This window comes from Emys orbicularis, chromosome 14 (assembly GCF_028017835.1).
Source record: "Emys orbicularis isolate rEmyOrb1 chromosome 14, rEmyOrb1.hap1, whole genome shotgun sequence".
Taxonomy (NCBI): Eukaryota; Metazoa; Chordata; order Testudines; family Emydidae; genus Emys; species Emys orbicularis.
This window is the reverse complement of record NC_088696.1, coordinates 11,164,334-11,177,152: the sequence shown is the minus strand read 5'-3', so window position 1 is coordinate 11,177,152 and position 12,819 is coordinate 11,164,334. Positions and strand designations below refer to the sequence as shown.

Genomic DNA, 12,819 nt, shown 5'->3' with positions numbered 1-12,819 from the left:
AACAGTGGCCTCAGTGTGGTACAAATCCAAACAAGATAACAGGTGAAAAGTGTAAATAGGGATGCTTGTCTCTTTTGAAATACAAAGACAATGAGAGCAAGGAGGGACAGAGTGGAAAAATAGTCAGTGTCCCTAACCAGGAGCTGCATCTCCTAAATAGGCAGAATTAGTATGTATTTATTTATTCAGAGAATTAAAGGCCAGAAAGGACCAGTATGTTCATGCAGGTCAACCTCCTGTATAACACGAGCCATAAAACCTCACCCAATAATTTCTGCATCAAGCCCATAACTTCTGTTTGAGCTACAGCGTATCTTTTAGAAAGATCTCCAGTGTTGATTTAAATCAGGGGTTGGCAACGTTCGGCACGCGGCTCGCCAGGGTAAGCACCCTAGCGGGCCGGGCCAGTTTATTTACCTGCTGACGCGGCAGGTTCGGCTGATTGCGGTCCCCTCTCGCCGCGGTTCGCCGTCCCGGGCCAATGGGGGCGGCGGGAAGCCGCGGCCAGCACATCCTTTGGCCCGCGCCGCTTCCCGCCACCCCCGTTGGACCGGGACGGCGAACCGCGGCCAGTGGGGGCCGCGATCGGCCGAACCTGCCGCGTCAGCAGGTAAATAAACTGGCCCGGCCCGCTAGGGTGCTTACCCTGGCGAGCCGCGTGCCGAACGTTGCCGACCCCTGCCTTAGGCTTAAATAGAGACTGGGAATGGCTGAGCCATTACACACATTTAATCTATTTCCCCCATGTTAAGTATCCTCACAGCTTCTTGTCAAACTGTCTTAAATGGGCTGTCTTGATTATCACTACAAAAGTTTTTATTCTCCTGCTGACAACAGTTCATCTTAATTAATTAGCCTCTTAGAGTTGGTTGGGCAACTCCCACCTTTTCATGTTCTCTGTATGTATATATATCTCCTCACTATATGTTCCATTCTGTGCATCCGATGAAGTGGGCTGTAGCCCACGAAAGCTTATGCTCAAATAAATTTGTTAGTCTCTAAGGTGCCACAAGTACTCCTGTTCATTTTGCGGATACAGACTAACACGGCTGCTACTCTGATTCCTTCTAAGACATTTAAATCACAGACTGGATAAGTGGGACACTATCTCTTGGTGATTTTATGATCAAATAATTTAGATAAACTTTGCAGTGAACACTAAGCATTTATTAAATACATGACAGTAAATTTACAGAAATTATAAGACAATATACATAATTGGACACATTATTCTAGATTTGTTTACTACTAGTTCACAGATAATATCCCATAACATCATACAACACAAGATTTTATTATTGAACGTATTCCTGTTTGTGTCACAGCTCTGCAGACGACACCACTTTACACATAGGAGCCATAATATCTAAGTCCAGCCACAGCAGCTGTAGTTTAAAATGTATAGAGGGAAAGACTTTACAGAAAGCAATTGGTCATTAGGGTTGTCAGGTGCTAGCAGCTTCTTTCAGTTGCTCAACACTGGTTGGCTTCTCTTCCTTTTTGCATTTAATCCCAAGGAAACTGAAAATTTTCATCAGCATTAGGTCAACAATCTCTTCCTCTTCGGAAGCCTAAAAAAATGACAAAAATAAAGCCCCATGCCGCTGCAGCTGTGTATGGATTGCTAGTTTAAATAAATGGAGTGAAATCCTGGCTACCATTTGCTTCAATTGGGCCAAGATTACACATAGAGAATGTAAATACTGTAGGGACAACAGACATGGATTCAGGTGGATGAGGCAGAATATCACCATCACTGCAAAAAAACTCAGCTTGTTGCAACATGCTGGGTGAAAATCTGGCTCCACTCAAGTGCATGGGAGTGTTGCCATTGACTTCAGTAGGGTCCGAAATTCAACAGCTAGCTATACACCCGACAGTTCCCACAGATACATGCCTATAACTTCTAGTAAAGTGAGTGGAAGTTGCATACGTGCATCTAGTGCTTACATTAACAATCTGTTCTGTTTTCCATTCGCTTGGTTTTATACACAATACAACAGATTCATCAAGGGCTTCATGTATAGCAGGGGTTGGCAACGTTTGGCAAGCGGCTCGCCAAGATAAGCACCCTAGCAGGCCCGGCCAGTTTATTTACCTGCTGACGCGGCAGGTTCGGCCGATCGCGGCCCCCACTGGCCGCGGTTCGCCGTCCCGGGCCAATGGGGGCGGTGGGAAGCGGCGCGGGCGAGGGATGTGCTGGCCGCGGCTTTCCGCCGCCCCCATTGGCCCGAGACGGCGAACCGCGGCCAGTGGGGGCCACGATCGGCCGAACCTGCCGCGTCAGCAGGTAAATAAACTGGCCCGGCCCGCTAGGGTGCTTACCCTGGTGAGCCGCGTGCCAAACGTTGCCGACCCCTGATGTATAGCATCAAAGAGAATTTCATACCACAATATCAGTATCTCAAAAGGAAGCTTTGCCATGGACTTCAGTGGATTTCAACCTAAACTGAAATTGCTGGATTTGGTGTAGGTACATATAATAGAAATTACAGATAAAACTAAGATTAATGCACAAAAAGTAGGTAGCTAGATGCTTACCTGACTTGTGTGCACAAGTTGTTTTGAGAGTGTATATATTTCTATTAATAAAATTTAGGCTGACTTAGAAAATCTGGTTCTGTGAATTGAAAAGAGCAGTGTAACTTTACAAAAGCTAAAAGGTGTTTAATTAGAATAGATTGTGAGCTCTTAAAAGCAGGCACTGTGTCTTCATCAGTGTTTGTACAGCACAGTAAAATATCCCAATCCAGATTAAGGCCACTGTGTGCTACTGTAATGTAAATATTAAATAATAAAACAGTTTAGATGAACATACCTGATAATGTTTCTGTTCCTCACTAAAAGCAACCAGAATCACTGAAATGAACAGATTGAGCACCACAAATGTCATGAAAATGATACAGGATCCAATTAAGAAGGAGCCCAAAATTGGATTATAGTCCAAGACCTGGAGAATAAATAAAATAAGGCATTATGTTTTTTATTATAGAAGAAAAAGGTTGGAAGCAGGATCAACTTAAAACCCTGAAGAGGGCATCCAAGTTGTTGATAGAGTATACGATATGTTTCTTCTCTCTCCAGGAGTGATTTTCATGCTATGATGTACTATACATCAGAGGTGATAGAACATGCTTTTATGCATGTGATGCATCCATATGTATTATGGGCCATGCTTTCTTTTGTTTTTTAAATGTGTGTGAATTTAGTGATCACGAAGGTGTCAGCTTGACAGACCTGGAAACCAAAGGCTTCTGCTTATCCCTAGAACAAAACAGCACAGGCAGTGCAAGCTACACCATGCATTCTTGACAGTCTGCCCCTGTAGTGAAAGGACAGGTCAGCCTCCATATGTATTCAGTCATTGGCCTCTTTGCTGAGGCTAATTATAGTGACGTGGACACTTGTCAAACCGAGCCTGTACCGAGTCCCACCAAACTCATTTAATCAGAACTACAAAATAGGAGTCAGTTAGCAACAATTTTTCATATGTGGCAACTTGGGTGGGATTTGAACCTAGGACCAAGAGGTGAGACACCTTTCTAGCCCATTGCCAGTCCTCTGAACCATCCAGTCTTCTGCTGGACTAGTTCTTCAAATAGTCCACAAGAAAAGCATGGGCTTTTGCCTGTATTTGACTGTATCTATAAGTTTAACTCCTTTTGAAAATGTGCTTCCCTATGTGAAATAGACTTGTTTTTTTCCCTTTTAGGCTAAGGGACATCTGCAAACACTTACTACTGGGAATCATGCTTACAATGCTTCAATGAGATTTCTCACAGTAGCAAATATAACACATGGTAAACTGTTTGCAGGCTTGGGCAAATATTTATTGATTGACAAATATTTCATACAAGGACAGGATGGCACGTACAAGATAACTATGGCAAAGGTGAAGAGTCACAGAGATTAGCACCACACAAACAAGTTTTGAAGCTATACTATGATTACAAAGTAACCTTCAGTGCCAAATGAAGAGAAGCCCATGAAATATGACAAAGAGGAACTAATTTAATCCACAAAAGAATTGGCTAAAAAAAGTTGCAACATAGAGGAATTTTTCTTGGGAGATCAGGGAGTTAAAAATGTATTAAAAATCCAGACATTACATTTGTCCCTTATTGTGCAAACACAACTCCTCTTGGAGAGCAGAAGGTGTACGTATATAGCTGCCCCAAGAGGATGGTTGGTCTGTGTTTCAGGTGGTGCATATAGACTACTGATAGTAATGTCTGTTGTCTAGATGAACCATACAATAATTTTGCATTGGCTAGCAGGGAAGGTGGCTATTGAAAACCTGAGTACGTGTCTTAGTGAAGGGTTCAAGAGGGTTTAAATGAAATGGAGAATAGGGTATGAAATATATTTCACCCTAGTCTCTTTTTCATTGCTTGATGAGAAAGTGCTCCCAGATATAAAGCAGGCAGTTGAGCTTTTAAAATCAGATTCATGTCTAAAACTAATCAAAAGTCTTCCTGTTTGCTGTCTGAGAGCGTTAAGCACTTCTCCCTTTAAAGCATCAAATATTCAGTGTTTTATTAAAAATGAAGTAGTGTTATCTGTACTATTTGGATTTGAGTTCAGCAGGACCGAACTCGAGATTGTCAGGAGCAACATTCTTTCTTTGAGTTTCTTCTAGAAAGGGAAAACATTCAAATGTAGCTGTGTTGATTTCTCAAAATAGTTTCATAGTGCCCCGCTGAGTTATTTATCTGCTTTTCTGCAGTTGTAAATACATTTCAGAGCTGGCACTTTTTCTTCGCAAATGAGATCATCTGTTGTTTATAAGAAACCCCACTGCTGCTGCAATTTCTACCAGAAATTAGCTACATAAGACATCCACTTAGTCATTAAAAAACCCTGAGTCCCACTCTCTTGACTCCACTAAACTGTGTGCTACTTTCACTGAGTAGCTTTGTATTCTTATTGCTATTTCCCCATCCCACTCCAGCTCCTCACTATTGTCTTGTTTTCTCCTCGTTAAGTCATGCCTCCGCTATCTTGTAATCTCTGTGGGACAGGGATAAGCACCTACCACCACACATTTTGGTGAGGATAGAAATAATAATAATGGGTGTCAGTTATAAAATTATGATCTGGCTTTTTTTACCCTTACTTCCCCAAATTCTGGGACTGCTCAGGTCTGATTTGGGTTCAGGTCTACCTCTATGAATTTGTATTAAAATTAATATTTAAAGTGGGTTTTTTTTAAATACAAACTTTTAGGAGGTTAGGTTTTTCTGTTTTTACACCTGTTACATTTCTAGACGTCTGCTGTCTGTAGTGGCTGCTGTCATTTTGCAAAGCAGAGCAAATGTAGCATGTTACAGACAAGACACACACTGTGCTCTCTTTCCTGGAGCCTTTACTATACCTTTTTTTCTTTCATGTTTCATTTTCTTTAGTTTAAAATAAATCACTTTGAAACCATATGGCTGCTCTTTATAGCTCTGATCCACCTCCCATTGAACTCAATAGAGAGACTCTCATTGACTTGAATGGGAGCTGGATTGAGCCCTCAGTATAGAAACTCATAACATGATTTTGTGGTTTAGTTTTTCATTTTATTTGTCTGCAAATAAAAGCAACTTAGTTAGACTGACAGCTCTGTGGGGCTTTTTTGTGCTGTGTTTGTACAAAAGATGGTCATCGGCCTAGGTGCTACCACGATACAAATAATTAATAATAAGTCTCTGAAGGATAGATCTGGTACCTCCTCATAGTTGAAGATTCCCAGCTGAAGGCTGACCATTGTCTCCGCTGAATCAAACAGGGTTTTGTAAGAGTGCAGCTTCCAGCCAAATATCAAATTTGTCTGCAAAGGAAAGAAGGCAGATCTTGCGTCATAATCACAAGGGTTTGTTATCCATTTAGGGTCTGACATCAAAGTTACATGGAGCAGGCAAGAACCTAGAATCTGTGAGTTACTTCTCCTTCTATGATTGGGGCTTGGGTCATGATGCACATGCAGACTAATGGGCCCATCAAACAAGTCATCTTACTCAGTTCCTGACTTTCTCTATATCAATAACAGGAGTGTTTACAGAGGAGAGAATGGGGGAAACCAGCTTTTTGGGTTTAGTTCAGCAGTAAGGAAGCAAGTGGTAGATGGCCATAACCACAATAAAATATCTTGCATTCATAGATAACCTGATTTTTCAGCAATGCTGAGCACCTGCAGCTCCTATTAGCTTCAAGTGGTCTTGTGGGTGCTCAGCACTTCTCAATATCAGATCAACGGTGCCTTTCTTCTTGAAAGATCTCAAAGTATTCTACAAACTATATACACATAAATCTCTTCACCTATCACTGAAATTCAGTCACCTCTGGGGTGTTTAATACACAGCGATAGTATAGAGCAGTGTAGGGAAAGAAGTGGAGAATAATGTTTAGTTATGTCTCTCCAATTAATTTATTTGTTAATGAACAAAGATTGCAAAATCTTAGGGGGTACAGACCACGTCTTTCCCTGTGCCTGTACAGTACAGAGTGCATTTTGGATGCTACTGTAATATAAATAGAAAATAATGTAAGGGAAGATGCAAATAGTGGTTTGGGTTGCAGGAGATTTATTTATTTTACAATAGTACCCAACCTACACTGAGCCCTACCGTGCTGGATGTTCACATGCTTAATAAAAGGGGTCTTAGTTTAAAGAATTTACAGTGTAAGTAGACAAGAGAGGGAAACTGGACTTGTTATCTCCATTCTACAGACGAGGAACTGAGGTACAGAGGGATTAACTGACTTGGCCAAGGCCACACAGGAAGTCTGTGGCAGAGCTGGGAATTGAACCCTGGTCCGAGTTCCAGTTCAGTGCTTTATCCTTCTTTGAGATTACTGTTTTGATCTGGTTTATTGCTACTTTGGAGAAGTTCTAATTATTACCTAATCTCTTCAGTGACAGATTGAACATATCTGTTCTATATCCCACCTGCTCTCTACATGGTAATGTACATACAGTGTTTCAAATAAAACAATAAATACACATAGTTACAGTGCTGTAATTCATTAACCTGATTGAATAAACTAGTATATTTACACAATAATGAACTTTATTCCTGTATAACCAGCAATGGGCAGGAACCCAAAAAATCTTCCCTATGTTTATTTTACATGTTCCAGACCATATCATATCTGGTTCTGTCAGTCAATCACTCTTCCCTGTTTGGTTGTCCTGTAAGATCTTTGCCCACTAAGTATATTTCTGTACTTTGCTCTTTGACACATAAACACCATGTACAGGAAATCTATATTTTTTATTATCTTGTTTGTTTATTGAACTTCATTTCAGTTTGCAAAAGACAAGTGGATATTTTAACTTGCCACCCGCAGCATATTGCAGCCATCAAACTGCTCACCCAAGGTCTAGGTGGACAGCTTTATTTCATTTTACATTTCAGAGCCACATTGTTTTCACTATTCAGAAATTATTCATTTTATCTGCAATTAGCAGATTGCAAACAGGAACCACAAAGATACTCACAGCAATGGAATAGGCAAGGAACATGATTAAAATAACAGTGATGAATCCAGAGATGTCACCCCAAGCCCTCCTCAAGGTGGAGGTGATCATGTTTAGTTTAGGGTTGAGCCTCAGGAGATGCCACAATTTCACAGTAGCGAGAAGCACCAGGAAAGCAATTAGGTAGCCAAGAGCTGCATCAGCTGTTGCTGTTTCATTGAAACTTACACACCTATGAGAAAAGAAGATTAATAAACAATGCATGAAAAACTTGCAGAACATTTCTGTGCACTGCGATTAACGAGCATGCTGGTAGCACTGGTCAGTCAGGGTTTGTCTTCACTGCAAAGTTAATTCAGGTTCTGATTCAGGTGTTGCTCCTAACTCCCCTCCCATCCCATCCTCACACAAGAGTCTCTTGTGCATGGTGATGCTTTACATCTGAGTGGGTTGGCCTATCAGAGGTATAGACTAAAGCCCGAGTACTTCTAATACTCAGTCAGGCCAGGAAGTTCTTACTCAGCAAATCACAGAGTAACAGGTACCTAATGCAAATGCTTAGAGTTTACTGTTGGGTAGTGTAATGGGGTGTATAGACCCTTTCTGGAGATTGACAGGGAAGGAGTTTACTATCTTGCTCTGAAAGGGACCCCAGTTTCCTCCTAGGTCTGCAGAATAGCAAGGCTGGGCCAGCTGTAGAGAAATAACTAATGCCCTGCAAATTCTATATGAAGATTGTGCTGTGGGAAGTTGGGTAATAAATCTAACAGTGAAAGGGGGAGGGGTTTTAGCAATCGGGCTGGAGCAGGATGGGTTAGGAGGGCATTCTTGGCTGAAGTAAGTGTTCTACAATAGCTTGGCTTTGAGAGAAGCCAGTTATGTTTGTATTTTGGTGCTTAAAGAGGCTGTACATTCCTTATGTTTGTTACTGTTTTGCAACAGAGCATACCACAAAGGTGTCTAAAATCTGTATGGGCCTGTTATTCTTCTCTGTTGTGACTGGTTTGTTATTAATTTCTATCCTAGGATATTGCTGTGTCTGGCTTTGCTCTGAGCTCTTAAACAGTAGCCATGTATCTACCCAGGGTAGCTGCAGTGAGATGAGGTATATGAGTTCCATATACCCCATGTTAGGGGAGTAATACCTGCTGTCCTTTAGCGTTTCCCCAGGTGAGGTAACTTTAATTCCTGTCACTGACATAAATCCAAGTCCTAAAATCCTTACACTGATTACATAATACAGCCATACAGATTCACGTCATCCACCAGTGAAATGTAGCTACCTCTGGAGAGCATATATCTCAGGCAGCAGAGGTGCTGGGAAAACAAGGGAGGTACTAGCTAAAGCAGAGAAAGGCAGAGTCATGGAACATTTACTCATCCTTGTGATGCTGGTAGTAGCTGATATCGCGTGCCCCCAGGATTGTCCTCTTCACAAATACTGATAGGGTGCTCCAGCTAATCAGTATAATGGCCAGCTCTAGCAGGTTCCACTTGCTGTGGAAATACCTCCATTTCAGAGCCCTCATGAGCTTTCCCTGTGAAAACAGGAGTTTCAGTTCCAACAGCCCTTGGCAAGAATCTTGGCAATATGACTGTATAAAGTGAGCAGAGTAGATCAAATATATCACTGCCATGTTGCTCTAGCAAACTTTGATTCCATTCATTTCTGCTAAGGCTGCTGATCCAGCCCCAGTTCTTCCTGGAGCTACAAACAGCTCAGTCCAACATTTGGGATTGAGGGTCCCCTTTGCACAAGAAGAGACCCCCTGCACATCTGCTCAACCAGTTCTTGTGCTGTTCTCTAGTTACTTCCTTCCCAGCATGCACTCCAGTCAAGAGAAATCCCCCCTTTCCTTTATTTATTAAAGGTACAGGATCTGATTCAGACCTCACATTGGCAGGGGTGCTGGAACAATTTGTATAGTGGGGATGCTGAGAGCCATTCAGCCAAACTGTAAACGCTGTATATAATGGAAACCACTTCCAGGGGGTCCTACTACACCCCCAGCACGCCTAATTCCAGCACCTATGTCAGGAGCAACACCAATGAAATGGCTTGATGTAAAACCCATGTCATTGAGATCAGAATCGGATCCAGTGACACATGGCAACTGAAGCTTCTGCTGGGTCTTACCTGTGCTACCATATAGTAGATGACAAATAGGAAATAAATCACTTCTGCTGCAACAACAAAGATGTGCAGACCATCTGTGTAGGGGTAGAGCCGGATGCTCTGCAGTTCTGCATGCGTGAAGAAGGCCCCTGAAAAAAAATAAAGCTCTGTTCAGCTCTCTGCTCTTGAAAATTCCTCCCTGAGTCTTGCTTGTTGTGTACTGCAATGCAAGAGCTGAAAGTGCTAGAATTGAAAGTGGGCTCTTACCTAATGCGTTTGTTTCAAACATCAGGCTTATAATACAGAACAGGTTCACATTGGCATTGTAGACTGTAAATTCAACAAACACTGCTCTTGTGAAGGTGTCCAGCCAGACATTGTTGAAGAGATATTGGAGAATTCTGCCAATGAATGCACAAAAGAGAGAGTGACTAATCACTTTTGACTCATATTAGAGGTGTGTGGTGTTACATGAGGGGTAGGATTGTTTGTAAACTATATACAGAAAGTGGGGACAAGAGGCAGGGACTTTCAAAGGACATCTGATGTGTAGGTCCAAACAGGGAGGAATTTCTCTGTCCCTTTATGGTCTACACTGCACAATTAGTCTAGTGCTTTTACTCTCCCATGAAATTTCAGGTGTTGGCTAATACTAAAGCCAAGATACTGGCTGGATCAGTCACCCAGCCTGGCATGGCAAAAGCTAGCTTCCTATGCAGCTATCTCCAACAACATCTAATTTACCTGTAGGCAAATAGGTACACATGGGTTTCCAACACTGGTGGACACTATTTCCTGTTGGTAATACAAAGGCCCCTTATCTGCCAACTTGTCTCCAAGCCTTGGGCTCCAAAGGCCTCCATTTTCTGTTGTTATTTCATTCCTAGAAGTAATCTCTGTTGTTATTCACAAACACAGTAGATTGTTTCCTGTAATGGACAATTCACTCCATCTCTAAGCTTGGCTAGAGGGTGGATATAATGATTGTCTGCAATCATCTGAAGAGCATAAACACTGAGGAGGGTGATAAAAAGCATAGGATTGACCAAGAAGATCTTGCTAAGATTAATGAGATGAATATGAGCAGGGGAAGATTTAGGCTGAAATATTTCCTAACAATGGCATCCAGTTAAACTATGAAATGATCTGTAAAGGGAAGAGGTAGAAAACCTATTGCTTTAGGCATTGAAAAGTAGACTAAACCAAAAGCTGGAGTGTGCGGAAGAAGGAGTAATGTTGCACTGACTGGGAGGAAGTACTAGGTCTTTTCCAGCGCTAATTTTTTTGATTGTGTGGTAATTGCTTGTGTAAATCTGGAATCCATGTGCATGCATGTAGTTCTAATCTTAGAAAATCAGGTTATAATCCTGGATTGGATTTTGGTTAATACGTGATATAAAACAAGGTGACAATAGACATAAAACATGAATCAAATCAAAACCACAACAGTAGCAAAACTCAAACACAATAAAAATTCTACCTGGTTGCATTCTTTGGATCAGTGCCTAAGTGAACCACATAGCCTCCTCCCCTATAGATGGCAAGTTTGCCCCACACTGGATGCCCTCTAAGTTTGGACTGGCTCTGATATTGCCATGCAGAACTCAAGTCTGAGGAGTTATCGAAGGCTGAGATATTCCAGTGTTCCCCATAGTCTGACGTGTCTTCTGCTTGGGGAGAATACGTAGCATGGCATTCTTGGACCGAGCCTTGCAGTTTGGGAGCTATCGGGCAGGTGTTCCCCTTCACTCTCACTTGACGAATTCGGGCACTGCCTACCAACTTGGAGTTGCCATCTGTAATGAAGCCTAAAAGAGGTATGTAAAAGAGTCAATGTTGACATTATGTCAGGCTCAATAATCAACATAGTCTCAACTCCCATTTATTCCTCACTGAAAGATTTTTTTGTCTTGTTTATTATTTAATTCTGTTTCTTAAATAAAACAAAACCAATGTGAATTTAATACTCAAGAAAACAAAGGATTAGTCATCCTGGTTTGAGTCAGGCATAATGTAATAATAAGAGCTAATTCTTACATAGAGCTTTTCATCCAGAGATGTCAAAGTATTTCACAGGCAGTCAGTATCATTATCCCCATTATACAGCTGAGGGTCAGAGCGGGGAAGCAACTTGTCTAAGGTCACCCCACAGGCAAGAGCCAGGAATAGAACCTAGAGCTCATGAGTCTTGGTCTATTGCAGGGGTCGGGAACGTTCGGCACGCGGCTCGCCAGGGTAAGCACCTTAGCGAGCCGGGCCAGTTTATTTACCTGCTGATGCGGCAGGTTTGGCCGATCGCAGCCCCCACTCGCCGTGGTTCGCCGTCCCGGGCCAATGGGGGGGGAAGCGGCGCGGGTGAGGGATGGGCTGAATTTGGCCAATTAGGTTTTAATGCACTGTCTGAGTTGTATCCATTCAGCTATGCAGATATTGATCAGCTAATAGGGTAATATACCAGATGACACTAACGCATGTAAATCATCAGTTCACCAGACTTGCACCCTAATGTCCCTCCACAGGAGCCCAATACACATGGACAAGTTGGGGGCATGCACAAAAGTCAGAGTTTTGAATGCCAAGTCAAACAATGTGAAATCCAGTCAGAACTCTGCACCTTGATATGAGCCATATAACTTGTTGACTAAGGTAGTTCTTGCCCATGTGAAGAAGTCCTGATAAGAGTAGATATCCCGAAACCCATCCGTAAAGCTGCTTTCAATATGCTTGTTCAGGTAGTAGGAATTGGGATCTCTTTGTCCATAGGCAACCAACAGTAGCATCCATAAAAATCCCAAGTAGGCTGGAAAGAACAGCAAATATGCTTTTAGGTTAGAACTGATATTGTTTGTCTAGTACAGAGCAACATGACAATTATAGCTATTATCACTTAGTATTAGGCTAAGAAGATGTCTGGCAAAATTTCTCTCTCTGGACTATATCAGATCAGTGCTGAATTTACATGGGTTGGCTTAGATTGTTGGGAGCAAGAATGGAGCCTAGGATATTAACTATGGGTAATTCTTGCTCACAGGAAGGAGCAAACCCACCTTCTCCCAGCTACTAACATCCTTCATCCTCTCCCTCTGCCTTCACCATAAACTCTCACACTCCTCTGGCCTGTTCTCTTAAAATACAAGCAAGCTGTGTTCGCCCCTTCCTCAGAAAGCCCAGCTTAACCCCACTGGTATCTCTAGCTATTACCCCATTATTGCCTTCACCCTCTGAATGCACTATTTAC

The 12,819-nt window shown here is 42.2% G+C and overlaps 1 protein-coding gene across 1 annotated transcript in view; it reads right to left on the bottom strand.

Moving 5' to 3' along the window:
• Window positions 1–1,445: 1,445 nt before the first annotated feature.
• Window positions 1,446–12,819, bottom strand: part of LOC135888834 (polycystin-1-like protein 2) — a 66,600-nt gene continuing 55,226 nt past the window's right edge. Inside the window, exons 35-43 of the mRNA XM_065416622.1 lie at window positions 12,196–12,381; window positions 11,062–11,389; window positions 9,849–9,982; window positions 9,603–9,730; window positions 8,843–9,003; window positions 7,487–7,697; window positions 5,714–5,815; window positions 2,819–2,950; window positions 1,446–1,571 (exon numbers count right to left, since the gene is read on the bottom strand). Of these exons, the coding sequence (XP_065272694.1) occupies window positions 1,446–1,571; window positions 2,819–2,950; window positions 5,714–5,815; window positions 7,487–7,697; window positions 8,843–9,003; window positions 9,603–9,730; window positions 9,849–9,982; window positions 11,062–11,389; window positions 12,196–12,381 (1,508 nt within the window). The remainder of the gene's footprint in view (window positions 1,572–2,818; window positions 2,951–5,713; window positions 5,816–7,486; window positions 7,698–8,842; window positions 9,004–9,602; window positions 9,731–9,848; window positions 9,983–11,061; window positions 11,390–12,195; window positions 12,382–12,819) is intronic.